The 18,473-nt window shown below is 52.5% G+C and overlaps 1 protein-coding gene across 3 annotated transcripts; it reads left to right on the top strand.

The window, feature by feature from the left end:
* Positions 1-3,727: 3,727 nt before the first annotated feature.
* Positions 3,728-18,289, top strand: RTKN (rhotekin; the record flags this gene model as incomplete). Of its 3 annotated transcripts, none has more annotated exons than XM_082671964.1 (12): positions 3,728-3,918; positions 11,712-11,911; positions 13,682-13,743; positions 13,841-13,894; positions 13,992-14,109; positions 14,326-14,535; positions 15,232-15,326; positions 15,431-15,537; positions 15,761-15,889; positions 16,592-16,760; positions 16,928-17,032; positions 17,610-18,289. In XM_082671964.1, exons 1-12 carry the CDS (start codon positions 3,808-3,810, stop codon positions 17,942-17,944), a joined length of 1,695 nt encoding a protein of 564 aa, XP_082528090.1. In that variant the 5' UTR covers positions 3,728-3,807. The 3 variants fall into 3 exon arrangements, with proteins under 3 accessions (XP_082528090.1, XP_082528092.1, XP_082528091.1); XM_082671966.1 differs by lacking the exon at positions 17,610-18,289 and adding an exon at positions 17,426-17,535; XM_082671965.1 differs by lacking the exon at positions 3,728-3,918 and adding an exon at positions 4,837-5,076.
* Positions 18,290-18,473: the final 184 nt, after the last annotated feature.

The raw sequence follows: 18,473 nt of genomic DNA, 5'->3' as shown, positions 1-18,473 counted from the left end.
TTCAGTTTCATATGTATTTATTTGTGTCGGTATAGATTCCTGTTTCATTCAATGAGTTGTAATCTATTATTTATTCTGATACTTAAATTTGTCCCAGATTTGGTCAGTGGGCATTTCTTTAAGATGACTTCTGTGTCCTTCTGACACATCTCCATCATTCCTTTAGCACCTTTTTATTTCCCAACACTACAAAATGTTTCGGGTTCATCTTGTATTCTCCCTGGATAAGGGGTGGGAACCCTTGGGAGGCCAAGCATTAGGGGCATATGGCTGAGGTTATGCTGAGGCCACACCAAAGTCTCACCACAGGAACCTGCTGATGAGGATTTCCCTGCTAGCAGAGCCATCCACTCCTCATGAATTCTCCCTGGGTCTTGTTTTCACTCTTTCAAGATTCAAAGTCCAGTTGGTAGCATTCCAGTTGGTTGGCTTAGGCCAACTGCCTACCCCTGGGCTGTGAAGAAGTGGGAGGGAGGATGAATGTCCTTCTCCAGCTGCCAGAAAGAGGGTAGAGCCTCAGCCTACCAGAGTTGTCCACAGTAGGGGTCTGTGTAGAAATAGAAAGATAATTTGAATACTGGGTGGCTAATAAGCCCTTCCCAAATATCTACTTCATAGCTGGGGAGATGGAGATACAGATGTAAGAAAAGGAAAAATTGGGAAATATTATGCAGTGAACAAGTGGTATGTGGCTAAATATTTAATGAAATCTCCCCGGGGAAAAAAAATAGCCCTGGTTTACAGTGTTCGCCTACTTCTGTTGTGTAAAACTCCCACCATGGCCAATTTCATTACTGAGCACAGAGTTGGCAAGACATGTAGTAGCACACCGTGACATAGCATTTCAACCATACGGACACTATAGATGTAAACAACCTCAAGGGATAATGGGAAAATGCAGTAAAATAATTAGGAAGTGATGAATTTTGAGTTTTATCACCTTTGCTTTAATATAATTTATTTAGTTGTGAGTTTTTATGATTCAATTATTAATTAAAGCTGTGTTTAACAGCTGGAATGCACAATTCCAGAAAATTCCAAAATTGTCTCTCACGAGCCAGTATAAGGCCTCAGCATGCCACGGCACCAGGCTGTGTCTCAGTGTTTTTCTCTGATGGTGGGGCAAGTGTGCTTTTGTTCATTTATTCCTTACTTTGTATTATTTTTTAAGTGGTAGAATAAGGATTGTTTTAAAAAACTGTGTGTTTTCAAATAAGAATTTAATTAAAAAATAATAACTCCACAGAAACTTTGGCCCTTGTTTCTCTACCATTGGTTGAGAACAGTGTAAGCTGGCTTCCCAAACTCCAGTCACAACCTCCTCCAAATGATTCACACAAATGGATGCCAGACTATGATCTCTAAAATATAACTTTGGCTGTGTCACTCCTTTCCCAAAATCTTCAGTCACATCGAGTGCAAATTCTCTGGCAAGATTTGAGCTCTACTTCTTTTCCAAATGCCTTCCATTCCTCCAGCTCTTGTCAGGGATTTTTAAACACTTCCTTAGGTCCCATGTCCCACAGGTGTGTGTGTGTGTGTGTGTGTGTGTGTGTGTGTGTGTGTCTGCGTGCAGCTGAGGGCCTCTGGAGAGGACAAGATGTGGGGCTCCAGCCCCTGCTTCTATCACAGCAGCTCTGATTATATTTCACATGTTCCAGGTGAGATTTCATTTGGAGAAAAAAGCATTCTGCTGCTAAAAGCCAAACATTTGAAATGAACAATTTTAGTCCAACAATATGGCTCATCCCAGTTAAGCACTCTCAAATCTGTATGCTTTCTTTAGGCATCTCATTTGTTCACTTACTTCAAGTGATGGTTTATTGAGTACTTCCTATGTGCCAGGCACTGAGCATAAAGCAGTGGACAAGACAGACTCTCCCTCCCTGGGGGAGCTTACAGTTTAGAGGAGTGACAATAGATATTTGAAGAAACTCAGAAGCAATGCCCTCACTCCTCTTTGAGGTTTATCTCAGAGGCCACAGATTTATAAAATCTTTTGATCTTCCTTTCCTACGACAGAAGAACTCCCTTCTCCATGTACACTTTTGTATGTCAAGGATGTTTGTTGTTTTTCCTGTCCAGCATCCATTCCCTCACCTTCTGGTAGTAGTACCTGGAACAGTCTTTCAGAAACCATATCTCCCTCCCCCATCTCTCTCCCAGCTCACTGGGTTCCATTTGGTTTCCAGGAGTGGGAAGTGACCTAGGCCTGGCCAACTGGCAAATAGAATCCTCCTCAGCCACAGTGATTGGTTCAGGTCTGGCCACCCCTCTGCCTACAGTGATTGGTTTGAGATGGATAAATCATCCCAAATGGCCCATAGTGAATCCCAGACATGTGTAGGAGCTTCAGGAAACAGATGTTCCCTTTTCTGCTGAATTTAAGTCTGAAAATATTATAGACCCAGAATTTTTGGCAACAATCTTGCTATGCTGTGGAGAGTGAAGCTAACATGGAGGAAAGCAGAGCCAGATGAAGGAGAGGGATGGAATCCTTGTGATGCTGAATGCCTGGGTCAAGCCACAACTAAAGCCTGACCCCTGGATATTATTGTTCCTTAAGCCATATATTTCCCCTTTTGCCAAAGTAATTTTAAGTCAGGTTTTCTAAAAGAATGTTGAGTAATTTGTCATAGCAGAGCAGTTCTAACCTGGGCTCTCTAAAGCTATAAGCTGGTATTTCTCCGGCTCTGGCTGTGAAGGAGCCCCACTCTCTCTCGAGTTCTCCCCAGTAAGTTCATAAGTCCCCAGAAAACTCCTCACGTGTGGTCAGCAAGCTAATCCTCTGCCATTTCCTTCTGTCCCAGGAGGCTGGGGGTGGCCCCTTTTTCTGCAGAAGCTGTGAATCCTAACCCTGTCTCAGCGACCCAGCAAAACAGCTGAGAGCCCATATGAGGTCATAGATATCCTCACCCTCTTAAGGCACTTAAAGTCTGGGTCCAGGGAGCTGAGGTCACTGGTGCCCCATCCAAGGGCACAAGGTGCTTTACCTGGTCGTTTTTCTTCATAGCTGCACTTACGGGGTGCTTGTCTTGTGCCAGGAACTATGCTGGGCATTTTACACTCATTCTCATATGTAATCCTCATAGCGACCTGAGGAGTGCAGGTAATTAGTGTATCCCCATTGCACAAGTAAGAAAACTGAAGCTCAGAAAGTTCAGTGAGAGAGCCAAGGATCCACGGTTAGTAAGTAACAGAACAGGGCTACCAGACACGTGAACTGCGGCCACTAGGGACGGAGGGGAGCTTTAGTGGGTAGGGGGACGAAGAAAGGACATTTGGGACTGTAGGAAGTTGAAACAGTCGCCTCGGAAGCTGCTTAGAGGTGAGATTGGGCGCCATCCCAAGGCCGGGCTGTGTGCCTCTCGGCGATCCCTGGGCCCCGGGATTTTCCGCGCGCAGGGAGTCTGGCTAGCCGAGTGGGGGCGGCAGGGGGCGGGGCTTCTCTGGGCTCGCCCCATGCCCAGGTGAGGCGCTGGCTACCCGGGCAGGAAGGGACGACGCCCCGCCTCAGTGCTCGCGAGGTGTAGGGTGCCCCGGCTGTCGGGTCAGGCTTGCTTGGGGACCGGGACTGGCCCGGCGGGCAGGGCCTTTGGCGGGGGCGGGGGTTTGGAGTGGAGGGAGAGCGTGCCGCGCCCTGCCCGGCCCAGGTGTCGTCTCCGGGGGCGGAGTTTGGGAACCGGGCCGTGGGAGATTCCCGGCCGGATTAGCTGGCGGTAGGCGAGGGACAGAAGCCTACGAGACAAGGCAGGGCCGGGCGGCGCGGGGAGTGCAGAGGGCAGGCAAAGGCGGGGGACCGCCAGCATGTTCTCCCGAAACCACCGGAGCCGGGTCACCGTAGCCAGGGGCTCTGCCCTGGAGATGGAGTTCAAACGCGGCCGCTTCCGACTCAGCCTCTTCTGCGACCCACCGGAGGTGAGAGACCCGCGTCCCTGCCTTCCCCTCCCCGGGCTCCCGCAGCCCGGGCCGCCTGGGCCTCCCGCCCCGCCCGCGCGCGCCGAGGGGCGGAGACGCCGCGGGTCTGGTACAAACTAGTAGTTGTTGACTTAAAAAGTCAGGCGCGGACCGTCTGCACGTTAATCGGACCGTGCCACCCCAGACATTACCTGGCCCAGTTGGGGTGATTTGCCTCCGCCTGGAAAAACCTCGGGTTGGCTTCAATTTAAGGGGCCCTAGGCTCGATTCCCCAAATGTGCCTTACCCCGGTCCTTCACGGCATCCCGGAGCAAAGGGCGGTGTGCAACCAGGCGGGCTCTAACAGATTCCTGGCCTGGGCGCCCGCTCCTTCCCTGGGCTCCAGCCGCAACCCACAACCTGTCTCAACCGTCTGGGACAGCCTCCATCATCAATCCTGACTTCTCCGCCGGTCTGCCCCCTTCGCTGAAACCCTCCCCAGCTGCTCCTCTGTGGCTGGGAGAATCGGGAGTGAGGGGGTTCCTTATTAAAGATTTGGGATTATTTCCCGCACTCAAACTTTCAGCCTCCTTTTCTGGGGCCTAAGAGGAGTCCAGCCTCTACAGTTGCCTCCTCGGCCCACCACTCTACACGTTGCTCAGGTCTGAGCCTTACCTGTAACTCCCTAAAGAGGCTCAGGAGGGTCTGAAAGATGTGGGGCTGAGCTAGGACTGACAGGGCGAGTAGCTACAGCAGAGGCTATCCCCAAGGTCAGCTCTCCTTTCCTGCTTGGCCTGGAAAGGGTTAAGTGAGAGGGCCTTCCTCACCCCTCCCTGCCGGGATTCCAGGCCTGGCTTCTGCACTTTACCCTACAGCCTGCCCAGAACAAAGGCTCTTTCACACCGGTGTCCCAGTGTCCCGGGCCTTCGCTGACTTTGAAGCTAGTGGGCCTCGGGGAGAGGACCTCTGTCGGGTCCAGCATAAGCAACGCCGCCTGGGGCCAGTGTGGGGGAGTGAGGGGCAGGCCCAGGGACCCGGAGGAGGGGCCTGTGAGCTGGGGCCGCCCCCGGGATAAGCCCAGCCTTTTGGGGGCCGTAGCGGAGGAGCCGGGGATAAGCCCGGCCTTTTGGGGGCCGTAGCGGAGGAGCCGGGGCGGAGCCGCTGGGACCCGGCGGAGCGGTATGTGACTCCGTGGGCCTGGGGTGGAGGGGGGTGGCAAAGCTGCAGCTGGCTGGGAATCGGGGCTGGTTTCCTGTCTGGAAGGGAAGGGGCCCGCAGAGGGGAGCGGGGGCAGCAGCAGCTAGGCACACCCCTGCCTTTCTCCCTCCGTCTCCTCCCTTCTGCTGGAAAAGCGAGGTAATTGTGAACCCAGGGTGGGGCGGGCTGGATGGGGGCCCCAAGTTGGAAGAGGTGGCCCTGGGGGTTGAGCCGCATTTACCCCTCTGTCCCACTCCCTGGGCTCACTCAATAAGGTCCTCACCGTTATCCTTCTTCTTCCTCAAACTAAGCCAGAACCCCTTTCAGAAAGCAACCTCCTGACAAACCCCACGACTCTGTAGAACCTGCATGAAGTGTCCCCTCCCTGCCCCCTTCCAGTTGTGCCTGCCCCTCACACCCTACCGCACACAGATTCTCTGTCCACCAGGCCAGGGATGTGGGCGGGGGCTGGGGAGGGGCCAGAGTCGGAATGAAAGAGCCTTTTTCTTCCACAGCTGGGAGAACAGCTGCCACCAAAGCAAGACTGGACACTCTGTGCCCAGAGTCCCCTCTGCAGCTGGCCTCCTCTCCGGGGACCCTGCTCATCCTCACCTCGCTTTCCTTTCCCTCCATGCCTGGCTCCCATCAGGGCCCTGGAACAGCGGTAGGCAAGGAAAGTTTGTCACAGCAGCCAGAGGGGTCTAACGGGAGTGCAAGAGGGACAGGGGCTGCCTCTGCCCTCTGTCCAAGAACTGCCCACCTCTTTCAAGACCAGGGGAGCAGCGGGAGGAATTGTGGGGCAGCGTGGTGCTTGCTCGCCCCACCCTTCTGAGGGGTCAACAAGGGAAGGGGCACCTGGGGGGCACAGAGATGCAGGACAGATTGCACATCCTGGAGGACCTGAATATGCTCTACATCCGGCAGATGGCGCTCAGCCTGGAGGTAACGCCCCCACCCCTGGAGTGCACCTCCTCCACAGCATCCCAGCCCATCTCTGCTCTGCCCTTTCCTGCTGGGGCTGAGCAGGGAGAGCAGAGTCTGCTCCAAGTGGGGAGAGGGATAGGCGGTTCTGTAAGCCCTTCGTTGGGTGCTCCGTGTGGACCCAGGTTCAGTTCTGCCAATTAGAGTACTGTGTTGGCAACAGGGTCTTCACACCTATTTCTGGAAGCTCTGTGGTTTGGTGTGGATGTGTGTTCTGGGGCTGAGGGCTCCTTTTAGGTATGGGAAGAAGAGGGGAGTTCAATGTGAGAGGTTTGCAGGAAGGAGATGGTCTTACCAGAGAAGGGGAAGAGGACTCTAGGGCAGGATTCTGTGGCCCTGAAGATGGCAGGGAGCTGTTTATTCTTTTTTTTAAATAGATTTATTTTATTTTTTTAAAATTAGTTAGCTAATTAATTAATTTTTGGCTGCATTGGGTCTTTGTTGCTGCTCACTGGCTTTCTCTAGTTGCGGCGAGCGGGGGGTTACTCATCATTGCAGTGCACAGGCTTTTCTCATTGCTGTGGCTTCTCTTGTTGCGGAGCGTGGGCTCTAGGCACGCAGGCTTCAGTAGCTGTGGCACGCAGGCTCCAGAGCGCAGGCTCAGTAGTTGTGGCATACGGGCTTAGTTGCTCTGCGGCATGTGGGATCTTCCCAGACCAGGGGTTGAACCCGTGTCCCCTGCATTGGCAGGCAGATTCTTAACTACTGCGCCAACTGGGAAGTCCTTTTTTTTTTTTTTTTTTAGTTTTTGGCCGCACCCCACAGCATGTGCGATCTTAGTTCCCTGACCAGGGATTGAACCCACACCTCCTGCATTGGAAGGCAGAGTCTTAACCACTGGACTGCCGGGGATGTCCCTCATTTATTTATTCTTAATCACATTTATTGAACACCTACTATATGTCAGCTTCTTTCTAGATCTTGGAATACCTCAGTGAACAAAACAGGAAAGGTCCATTCTACTGGGGGAACAGACAAGAAGCATGCAAACTAATAATCTCACATAGTGAAATTATGATGAAAACGGGGGGGTGTAATAAAAATCGGGTAGGGGGGGCAGCATTAGATGTAGGAGTCAGGGAAGGCCTCTGTGAGCTCTTTGAGCTGTGACCAGAAGGATATGAAGATATGTAAAGATGGGAGGAAGGGCTTTCCAGACAGAGGGCATAGTAAGGGCAAAAGGCTCTTAAATGAGGATGATGGTGATATGTTTGTGGAAGAAGGAGAGCCAGTGGGGCTGGAACATAATAGCTGGGGTCGAGCTGATGGGTGCGAGCCAGATTATGCAGGGCTTTGTAGTCCGTGACAAGGCATTTAGATTTTACTCTAAGTGTGATGTTGGCTCATGGAAGGGTTTTAAGCAGGGGGACAACTTATCTAATGTTTTAAAATGATGGCTGTTGTGTTTGAAAGGAATAGGCTAGGCAGGGGTGGGGGGTGGGAGGGAGAAGGGTTGGCCAGACGAATAGCAGAAGACCACCAGCTAGGAGGTCGTTATAGCCTTAGGGGAGTGAACCTGGTGGTATGGATTAAACGCTCTTGGTGGAGATAGGGAGAAGGGGGTGGATTTCAGATGATGGTGGTAGATCTGACAGGGCTTGCTGACGTACTGGACATGTGGGTGCGGCCAAGAGAGGGCTCCAGGATGACTCTCTGGTGTGTGGCTAAGCAACTGGGCGATGTGGTCATTTACTGAGATGGGGAAGAGAGAGGAAGCTGAGGAAGTGACTGCTGCTAAGGGAGGTCAGAGGCAGGACAGTAGAGAGTCCAGCTCAGAAGGGGAATTTATTGCACATGTGTTTGTACCCTCAACCGGGTCCCCACTCCCTAGATCATGATAGACATTACGAGTCAATCATGGCAGTCTTCACCAACAAATCCACGCATGGCCTCACAATCTTTCTCAGCTCAACCTTGGCATAAATTATGCAGGTTGTGTCCTTCATAAGGGCACTGCATAGTGGCAGGAGTCCTGGTCTGGTTTCAGGTGGTGTGAGGAGGGGACACCTTTATCTAATTTGTTTGCCTGGAGAGGATCATCTTTTTCTAAAATGGAGAAAGGTGCCCAAGGATCCCATTGGGACTCTGACACTACATATTGTCCTCTGTTGGCATATGAAATAAAACCTATTTGCCATCCCTAGTCCTCTGCACTGTCCATGTTACTAGTTACATGTGGCTATTAACTTTAAAATTTAGTTAATTAAAATGAAATAAAATAAAAAATTTAGTTCCTTAATTACTCTAGCCACATTTCATGTGCTAGATGGCTGCTGAACATTTCCATCATTGCAGAAGATCTTATTGGCCATGGCTGGTCTAGGTATTTAAATGTTCGAATTCTGCATGCCTCCCCCTCCATGTAATTTTTCTTCATAGGAGCTCTGCCCAAGTTCTGGGGAAGAGGAGGGGGCTTAGATTTCACTTTGATCATCTCTCATTCAGTCTTGGGTTGGTTGAGGGTGCTGTGTTCTTTCTCCAGGAAGCTCAGCAGTTCCCCAACCCCCATCCCATTGATGTTTCAGGGATTAGCAAGAGAGGTAGTCGTGGAAGTGTAAATTCAAGAAGACTTTCTGGAGGAGGCAACTTAAGCTGCAATTAAAGGGAAGGTGGGAGTGCTGGGCCCAGGTAGGGGTTAGACTTTCCCATTTAATCCTCAAACAGTAGGAGGTGAAATTACCACGCCCTCCCACCCCCAGTTTACAAACAGAGGCTCCAGAGGTTAAGTTCTCATGGCTAGTCAAGTTCCTAAGCCAGGATTTGAACTTAGCCCTGGTGGAGATTCTAAAGGGAACATAAGGTGATGAGAAGCAGAGAGGGAAGTCAGAGATAGAAGGGAGTGGGAGGAACTGGAAAGGATGTCCAGAGAGGGCCTAATGTGTGCTGGGGCTTCTGCCCATGACTCATCCTCCTTCAGCCCCTTGGGCCCTGAGCGGAGTCCAGCTTAGGGCTCTTTCCCAGGGGAGTCTGGTGAAAGTACTGCCGGCTTGGGAAGAGAGGGTGTGTGGGTGGGGAGGGGGGCGACATGGAGCTATACCTGAGGTACGGAGATGGGGGTGAAGCTCCGGGATCCAGAGCCTGCGTCAGGATTCCCGAGGTGCTCTGCCTAAAGGGTGGGAGATTTCTATGGCACTGTCCACCGAGGGCCATGGGAGAATGGATTCGGACCCGAGTGCATGGGGGTAGAGTGGTAGCCAGGGTGTCTGCACCCCCAGTCCGACTCATCCAGGCTGGATACAGCGACTTCCCTGCAGCCCCAGTTATTCCGATGTATACACTATCTCCCTCCCGTATGCACCCGGGCCAGGAGTCATCCTGGAGGGCAACTGCAACCCGGAGGGGCCCCCTGGCCTCCGGCAGCTCCGGAGCCTGGAGCCCTTTCTAGAGTGAGGCCGGTGCTCCCGGAGGTACCGTTCCTCCGCGACTAGGTCTCTGTGGTTAGCACCACCTGGAGCCTAACCGGGCCAATCGCACAGAGGGACTGAGGGACCGCCTGCGTCCCGGAGCCCCTCGGCCGCTCTCGCGGCAGTTGGTAGATGATGTCATCGGCTCTCTCTGCGGGCGGGGCGGCTCCCCGGACCAGGGACAATGCCCGCGTTGCGCCGCACGTGCAATGGACAGGGCTAGGGAAGAATTCGTGAGTGCTAGGGCCGGGACCAAAAGGCTAGTCAGGAGGTGGCCTGCGGACGCTGCTCGGCCCCACCCCCCTCACCTGTTTGGGGGTGTTTGTGGTAGAAGCTAGATGCAGAATGGGATAGGGGTTGGCAAGCAGCAAACCGTAGCAGAGGTGGGACCCTGGTGCAGGCAGTCATGGTGGGGGTAGGGGCAGCTGTGTAGTCTGAGAGGGCTTCCTGGTGGAGGCGGCGTAGGTACCCGGTTGGCCTATTTCTGAAGGGTCAGGAAGGGAAATGTGGATAGTGAGGGTGATGAGATGAGGTGAGACGTGATGAAAGTCTGGCCCAGCTCAAGTAGGGAAGGAAGAATCAGCAGGGAGGCTGGACAAGGCAATTCCCGGAAGCAGGAATTTAGGGTGCTGAGGTCTTGGAGACTTGAAGGCTGGAGTCATCAGGAAAGAAGCAAGGGCACATAGTGTGGAAAAGAGCTGGTGTGAGGGGGAAGACAGGTTTTGGTTTTGTGCAGTCACACTCATCCTCCTCTTCCAACCCTGTGACTCCACTTGGCTTGCCTTCTGATTTGTACACTGTAATAGGGTTAGTCTTCCACCTCTTCTCTGAAGCCTTCCCCATCACCTCAGCCAGAAACAAATAGGGTCTGTTTCCCGTGAGTGTGTGTGTGCCATGACGTGGCACTTACGGAGCAGCCATTAACGTCTGCATCTCTCACCTCCCAGCTGGATCTCAAATATGGAGCTTCAGACAGCACAGGGATGCTCCAGTGTTATTGGGTGAATGCTACTGGGCTGAAGTAGCATCGTTAAAATAAGCACCCCGCCCCATGCATACCATATGCTGTGCATTGGGCATTGTGCTAAGTGCCTACTCACTCCTGACTTGCTTTACCTGTTTTCCCATCCCCATTCCTTGCCTCTGTCCTTACCTCCCAGACTCAGAGGGCCAGCAGATGGCAGGTGCCCAAATTTGGGGTGTGTACTGCATTCTCTGCAGCATGGATGAACACTGTAGGCGGTATGCTCCTTCTCCACTGACCCCTTGCCAACTAAATGTCCTCTCTCATCACTTGAGTCTTTGGGGTAAGCCAGGATGGCCTTTACTATCTGTGGCCATTCCCTTTAGGTGGTAGTTCTCAGCCTGGGCTGCACCTCAGAGTCACTTGGGGAGTTTTCCAAAAAATGCACATGCCCCACTCGTAGAGATTCTTATTCTGCTACTCTGAGGTGGGGTCTCATGATTTATTATTTTTTTTAACTCAGAAGATTTAACTTTTTAAAAGGTAACACAATTTCCAATAGTACAGTAGTAAAGGAGCATATATATAAAGTATCATAAATTGATTTTCCATTCCTGGCTCCCAGCCCCACAGCCACTACTATTTTATGCATGTCTATCGATATGTATATGCATATATATATATATATATATATATATATATATATATATATATATATATCTCGTGTACAAATGGTAGCATGCTGTTCTTTCTTTTCTCACTTCATATACTTTGAAGATTGCTTCACTTTTGCACATGTCTATCTTACTCTTTAATGTCTGCAATAGTCCATATTTCATGGTATAGATGTGCTATAACTTATTTAACCAATGCCCTATTGAAGGACTTTTAATTTTGGTGTTTTAAAATGATGCTGCAATGAATATGGCTCTGCCCACAAGTGTAACTATATCTGTAGGATAAACTCCTAGATGTTGGATAGCTGGATCAAAGGATATGTGAATTTGTAGGTTTTACAGATTTTTCCAAATTGCACTCAAAAGAGGCTGAAAAAAATTTATACTCCTAGAGGGAGTATAAATTTTAACAAAGTCTCTCTGGTTATTTGTGGGCTGCTGAGGTTGAGACTCAACCCTTGACCTTTAGTTGCCTGAAACATAAGTTTCTTGTCAGTTTCTCGTGGACCACAGTCCACCTGGGAATGAAGGGTGCTTCAACCTGTCCCCCAATTGACATTTCCTTCTCATCCTTATCCCCACTCCGGCTAGGACACAGAGTTGCAAAGAAAGCTAGACCATGAGATCCGGATGAGGGATGGGACCTGCAAGCTGCTGGCGGCCTGCTCCCAGCGAGAGCAGGCTCTGGAAGCCACCAAGAGCCTGCTAGTGTGCAACAGCCGCATCCTCAGCTACATGGGCGAGCTGCAGCGGCGCAAGGAGGCGCAGGTGCTGAGGAAGACAGGCCGGCGGTGAGCAGGGGGGAAGCTAGGCTTTATGGGAGTAGTGGCGCAGTGTGTGTGTTTATGGAGTATGGAGTATGGAGCACCCTGAAGATGACTTCCTGGTGAAGACTTACCAGGGTCCTAGAAGACACCTTGGTGTTTTACCACCACAGTGTGCTGCCCAGAGGTGCACTAGTGAGTTGCAAGACACTGGCTCAGGAAAGCCAGTGTATCTGGTGAAAGGCTGGCAGTCTGAGGAGTAGTCATGCAAAAGTGCTAATTTGCTAAGCCCTGCCTGTGATCTGATGAGTCTGGCTGGCTGGCTTCTGGAAAGCTAATTTTCTCATAGCTGGTTCACCAAATGGCCAATTTGCTAAATGACCAATTTACTGTAACTGACCATAGTTCATTGTACCTGGGGTTTGCCTCATTAGAGTCAGGGATTGGGAAAAGAAATAATAAAAAAAAAAAAATTTGAGGGAAAGCCTACCCACTCACATAAATTAGATTGTGCACTAAAAGGACTCTACTCTTGGATGTGAAACACAACCTACACTGGCATTAGGCTGCTGATCTGACAAATCTGTAGTGAAATGGTTGAGGCGATGCTCTGGTAAAACTAAAATGTGGGAAAAAGTATTTGGCAAATTGATCGTTCTGAGAACTGACCATTTTTGGTGAACTGGTCATTTGGAAAACTGGCTTCTGGCAAAGTAACCTGCTTGATCCCACAAGGCTGAGTGGGGAGAAGGTCCAGGCCCCTCACCGACATAGTGTCATCCCAGCTCATCCATGAAGGCTGACACAAGGAGAGGTTGCCAGGAGGCCTCCAGAGTGCACCCATGAAGACACCAGGGGAAGGCTGCTCCATAAAGTTAAACGAAGAGCAAGCAGGCATGGGGACACCTTCTACTGTGAGTTTGCTGTCTCTTAAGAGGCGGCCATTGACAGGCTCTGCCCTGCCCAAGTCCCCACACAGCCCATACAGCGTGATCTGAGGTGCACCCCAAGTCCCTGGCAGCTAAACACATTGCCATCAATGCCACATCATTTAGTTTAAGGCTAAGTCACTAATTTCATTATAATGAATTATAAATTAGTATGGATAAGCTGGCCATCACCTTAGGAGAGGGACACAAGCTCGGTGAGTCCTAATGATGGGCGGGGAGGGGAGGAAGGCCGATGTCCCCCCTGCGGGGGGGGACTGGGGAACTTGGGGCACTGGGAAGGTTCGGCCCATCTAGCCAGAAGGGTAGAGGAGAAATCAAAGCTGAGGGGGAGGATGGAGAGAGATTTGCAGTAAATGGAACACAAATGTTCCCTACTTGGGTTCCTGATTTTCTGACTGATCCAGTACCCTCCTTTATTGAAGTGATGAGATGGTGGAGAAAAGCAGCCTCCTTTGTTGTTAAAAACAAAGCCTGCAAACTCCTCCAAGCCTGGGGGTTAGTGGAGAAGAGTCCTTAAAAGGGAGTCTCTCTCTGTGGGCACCTGTGTCCTCAAGCCCCACTTCTCCCTGGCAGGAGTCTGGGGAGGTGGTCAGGAAGGGTGCTTGTGCGGAGGGTGGCCTGAGCTTGTACTGTGTGTGTGAGCTAAGAGTCTCTAACATTCCCAAGCCCAGCAACCTCCTGGGTTCAACTGACAACTCTCCCTAACAGTCCTTCAGCCCTGCCATGTCAGCCTGGCTGGGACCTGGCAGCTGGGTCCTGGGCCAGGGGTGTCCTAGAGCCCTTGGGAACCAGAGCCAGGGGGAATAGTGTCAAGAGGCCAGGCTAGGACGTTGTGATTTGCCCACAGGCCTTCTGACAGTGGGCCGCCCGCTGAGCGCTCCCCCTGCCGTGGCCAGGTCTGCATTTCTGGTAAGAAGCACAACTACCCCAGCTGTTGGCATTCTTTGCCCAATGATAAGATCTCCTGCCCCATCTCAACATCTATTCCTATCCGTCTGCCCCTTAGATCTCCGGATTCCACTCATGTGGAAGGACACAGAATATTTCAAGAACAAAGGCGGTGAGTTCCACACACGTGGGACAAATTTAAGGGAGTGACCCTGAGATTGGAGGTCCCTGTGGGGCACATCTTTACCAGTTTTGCTCTCTGTCCCCAGACCTGCACCGTTGGGCTGTGTTCTTGCTGCTGCAGATAGGGGAACACATTCAGGACACGGAGATGATCCTGGTGGACAGGACCCTCACAGACATCTCCTTTCAGAACAACGTGCTCTTGTGAGTATGAGTACCTCATCCCTATGGCTCCCACCTTTCTCTACTCTGCTCGAATCCTTGGATGAGGTAGCCACAGGGGAGGGGAGGGAGAGGAGAGGGAGGAAGGGAGATGGGCTTTCCCTGTGGAGCTGTCCTGTACTTGCATGACATCCATCCTCCACCACAGCACTTCCCCAGACCATCCTCCTGTCCTCTCTTCCTCCCATATTCCTATAGTGCCGAGGCAGGGCCAGACTTTGAACTGCGGCTGGAGCTGTATGGGGCCTGCGTGGAAGAGGAGGGGGCCCTGGCTGGAGCCCCCAAGAGGCTTGCCACCAAACTCAGCAGCTCGCTGGGCCGCTCCTCGGGGAGGCGTGTGCGGGCATCTCTGGAGACAGCTGGGGGCTCAGGGAGCAGTCCCATCTTGCTCCCCACCCCAGCTGTTGGGTAAGGCCCTGTATTCCCCCACTGCCCTCAGCTGGCCACAGGTGACCTCTGAGCTGTGTTGAGCATGCAGAACTTATTTTGCACTGCTGCCAGGACATGCAGACAGATATGAATAAGCAGTGGTCACATAGCTGGGAGGCACTCTGGCTTGTACCTCAGGGCTTGTACCCCAAGCCAACTGAGACGAGCAGTAGGAATGCAGGAAGAGCTAGGCTCTGGGGTCATCACTTTTTGGCAGCAGCAAATACATCTTATGTGGATAGAACAGAGTGCCCCTGGTTGAAGCAGGGTAGCCTGGGTCCTGTGGTGTTGCCTACAGGAACCTGGAGGCACCTAGTGGAACCACTGGGTCTCTGAGCAGCAGTTTGAAAACCTTCCAGGTAATGAAGAGAATGCTTATTTTGGAGACAGATATAGATTCAAATTCCAACTCTAAGCTATATTTATGGGCAGATATCTTAACCTCTTTAAGCCTCAAGCTGCCTCAGGGCTGTTGTGGGAACACAGTGGGATAACATATTTAAAGCACAGGCCCCGGCACTTAGCAGGAGCGCAGTAAATGTTCCAACCCCTGTGGGGGAGGCAAGCTAGTTTTCTGTGGGGCAGCCTGAACAATGGGGCAGACCTGCTCAGCTTACAGCTCCTGCCATCCAACATGCCCCTCATTAGGCTCCTGCCCACTTCTCTGTCCTGTAGTGGTCCTCGTTACCACCTCTTGGCTCATACCACACTCACCCTGGCAGCAGTGCAAGATGGGTTCCGCACACATGACCTGACCCTCGCCAGTCATGGTGAGTATGTGTGTATGTGGGGGATGCTGGATGGTGAGAAGAGGGGCCGTTGGATGGTCCCCTTCACATTCCCCACCCTCACCCTGCGCTTCCTCCTACCCCAGAGGAGAACCCCGCCTGGCTGCCCCTTTATGGTAGCGTGTGTTGCCGTCTGGTGGCTCAGCCTTTCTGCATGACTCAGCCTACTGCAAGTGGTACCCTCAGGGTGCAGGTGAGGGGCCCTGAGGAGTGGAAGGGAACAGGGAGAAGGCAGAGGAAAGCCAGATGACCCAGGAATCAAAGAACTATTGAAAAAGCAAGATCTGGGTGGAGGAAGGAGGGGCATGGCAAGACAAGAGGAGGGTGGGCAGAAAGGAGCAGTTTCTCTGTGGGGGGCTGGGAAGAAGGGTGTTGGGGGTGTGATTCCCCTAGGAAACCTTGAGTCATTTATGCAGCAAACTGGGGAGCTGCAGGACTGGGTGCGAGTGCATGGAGTCTTGAAAGGCACAAACCTCTTCTGTTACCGGCAACCTGAAGACACAGACACTGGGGAGGAGCCGCTGTTTACTATTGCGATCAACAAGGTGATGAATCCCTGGTGGTGAAGCCACCCAGGTGGCAGGGTTCGGGAGCCTCTCCATCAGGCCCCAGGAGGGTGGGCACAGACCTCAAAGGGATCAAAGCTAGCCTCCTGTTCCAAACAGCACCACACCCAGCTACAGGGCCAGGGTTGTTGGGACCATATTCTCCCCAACCAGCATCACTGGAAAATGATCGTCCCTTCTACTCACCAACCTTAGACCCTGCCAAGTCTCAGAGAGGGTTCTATAGCCAGTTTAGGACTTTTCATCCTCCTTCCATCTTTCCCCTCAGGTTCAATCTGCATCTCCCTCACCGTTTCCTGGTTTTCTCTCCCAACCCAAGTCCAAGGACCCTCTTTGTTTCCTAGCCCTTTTGCTAGCATTCCTGCCGACTTATGAAAGTACTGAGGGACCTCAGGCCTCGGCATTCCTGTTCCTGCCTGCCTCCTTGCCTTCCCTGCCTCGCTCAACCCCTCCTTCCCTGTCTCCGTCTGCTCCTCTTTTCCTAAGGACGACCTGTCTCGTCCCCTTCCTTTCCTGCTATTTCTTTCCACTCTGGTCAGTAGGAGGCAAATGAGAGGGCTTCTTGAAGGCCCCACAAGCTCCTCCTTCTAAGGCAGGGATGACCAAGCCTGCCTGATGTCACTGCTGACTTCTGTGACCAAGGTGAAGGTGGTGGAAGCAGATCCTGTCTTTCTCCTGCAGGAGACTCGAGTCCGGGCAGGGGAGCTGGACCAGGCAGCGGGCCGGCCCTTCACCCTGAGCATCAGTAACCAGTATGCGGAGGATGAGGTGACACACACCCTTCAGGCAGAGAGTCGGGGAGCCCTGCAGAGCTGGATGGAAGCTCTGTGGCAGCTTTTCTTTGACATGAGTAAGAGGGGGGGGCTGGATTGAACCTTCAGGAGGGACTGTGGATCGTTACTTTTACCAGAGGCCTCTGTTTCAAGAATGTGTGGAAAGGAATGTAGCAGGGGAGAGGGTAGCCTGACCCTCTCACAGTCCTCCCCCTACCCACCCCAATCAATGCCCTCCCTGCAGGCCAGTGGAAGCAGTGCTGCGATGAAATAATGAAAATTGAAACCCCTGCTCCTCGGAAACCACCCCAAGTACTGGCCAAGCAGGGGTCCTTGTACCATGAGATGGGTGAGTGAAAGTGCACTCCGGGATCCTGATGGGAATTTGGGTCGGGGGCTTCAAGGGAACCCAGATAATGGAGACAGAGAGAAAGCACACTTCGGGCTAAGGCAGAGCTCTGGGGACCCAAGTCCCACCCAGCATTCCTTTCCCTTCTCCAACTCTTCTTAAAACCACCTCCACCGAAGTTCACAACAAAAACCCACAGAACCAGATGCATTTCATGGATTTTTTCCCCGTAATTTCTTCTTTTCTGTCTCCCTTTCTGCATGTGGATTTCTGTCTCCTCCTCTGACCCTTCACTTGCCTGGCACTGCTTTCATTTTCCTCCTCTTTCTTGGCTTCTTCACCTACTTCTGCCCACCCTCCTCTCCCTGTCTACCCTGTCACCCCATATCCCAGTCTTATCAGAACCTGTGACTCCAGGGGGCCCAAGTGAGGGGCTGCTCCTGCAGGATAATGCAATCTCAGCTGAGATCCAGGCTTGGCTTTCCTCTTACAGTGACAGGTGATGCTCAGGGCTGAGTAGGTCTGGGGCCTAAGCTCTGACTAGCCCCCTCCCCTCAATCCCTTCCCGGTGCCACAGCTATTGAGCCGCTGGATGACATCGCAGCGGTGACAGACATCCTGGCCCAGCGGGAGGGCACGAGGCTGGAGACGCCCCCACCCTGGCTAGCAGTGTTTACAGACCAGCCTGCCCTGTCTGGCCCCTGCTCGCCTGCTTCAGTGGCCCCAACCCCAGCCCAGACCCATTCCCTGCCCTGGGGGAGACCCCGAACGTTATCCCTGGATGCTGTCCCCCCAGACCACTCCCCTGGGGCTTCTCACTCGGTTGCCCCTCTACCCCCGAAGCGGTCCCCACAGTCCAGAGGCCTCTGCAGCAAAGGCCCACCCGACACTTGGCTCCAGTCCCCAGTGTGAGATGGTGCACTGGCAACAGGATCTGGTCAGAAGAGGAGATGAGCTGTGTGCAGTTGGGCTCTGGATTCGGCGCTCTTTGTAGCAGCTTGGCCAGCTTGGCCTCCCCTTCCTCTGCTGGACTGGGGATAGGCTGGGGAGGGGGAGCAGAAGCCCCTTTTAAGCTGTGGTTGCCATGGTGCTGAGGGACTCATTCCCAGGGCTGGCTGGGACCCCCTAAGCCCTTCCTGGGAGAAAACTGGAACCAACCCTGCCCTACCTCCCTGCACTAACCAGCTTTGAGGATGGCACTGAAGAGCCCTGGGAGGGAACGCACCTCCCTTGTGACTCCCACATTGACCATTAAAGTTATTTAACATCAGCCTTCACCTGGTTCTTGAGGACAGGTTGCTTCTCGGCTTGGTCTGGACCTGTCACATCCCCTCATCCCTGGAGCTTAGTTCACTAGTTGTGAAGTATGACTATGATACTGAGTAACCAGACAAGGGCTCCACAAGGGTGGAGGCGGGTACTTTATAAATAACACAGGGGA

The sequence above is a fragment of the Grampus griseus genome, assembly GCF_964374135.1.
Source record: "Grampus griseus genome assembly, chromosome: 15".
Taxonomy (NCBI): Eukaryota; Metazoa; Chordata; class Mammalia; order Artiodactyla; family Delphinidae; genus Grampus; species Grampus griseus.
Note: the sequence above shows the minus strand (reverse complement) of the source record. Positions and strands in the feature narration are given on the sequence as shown.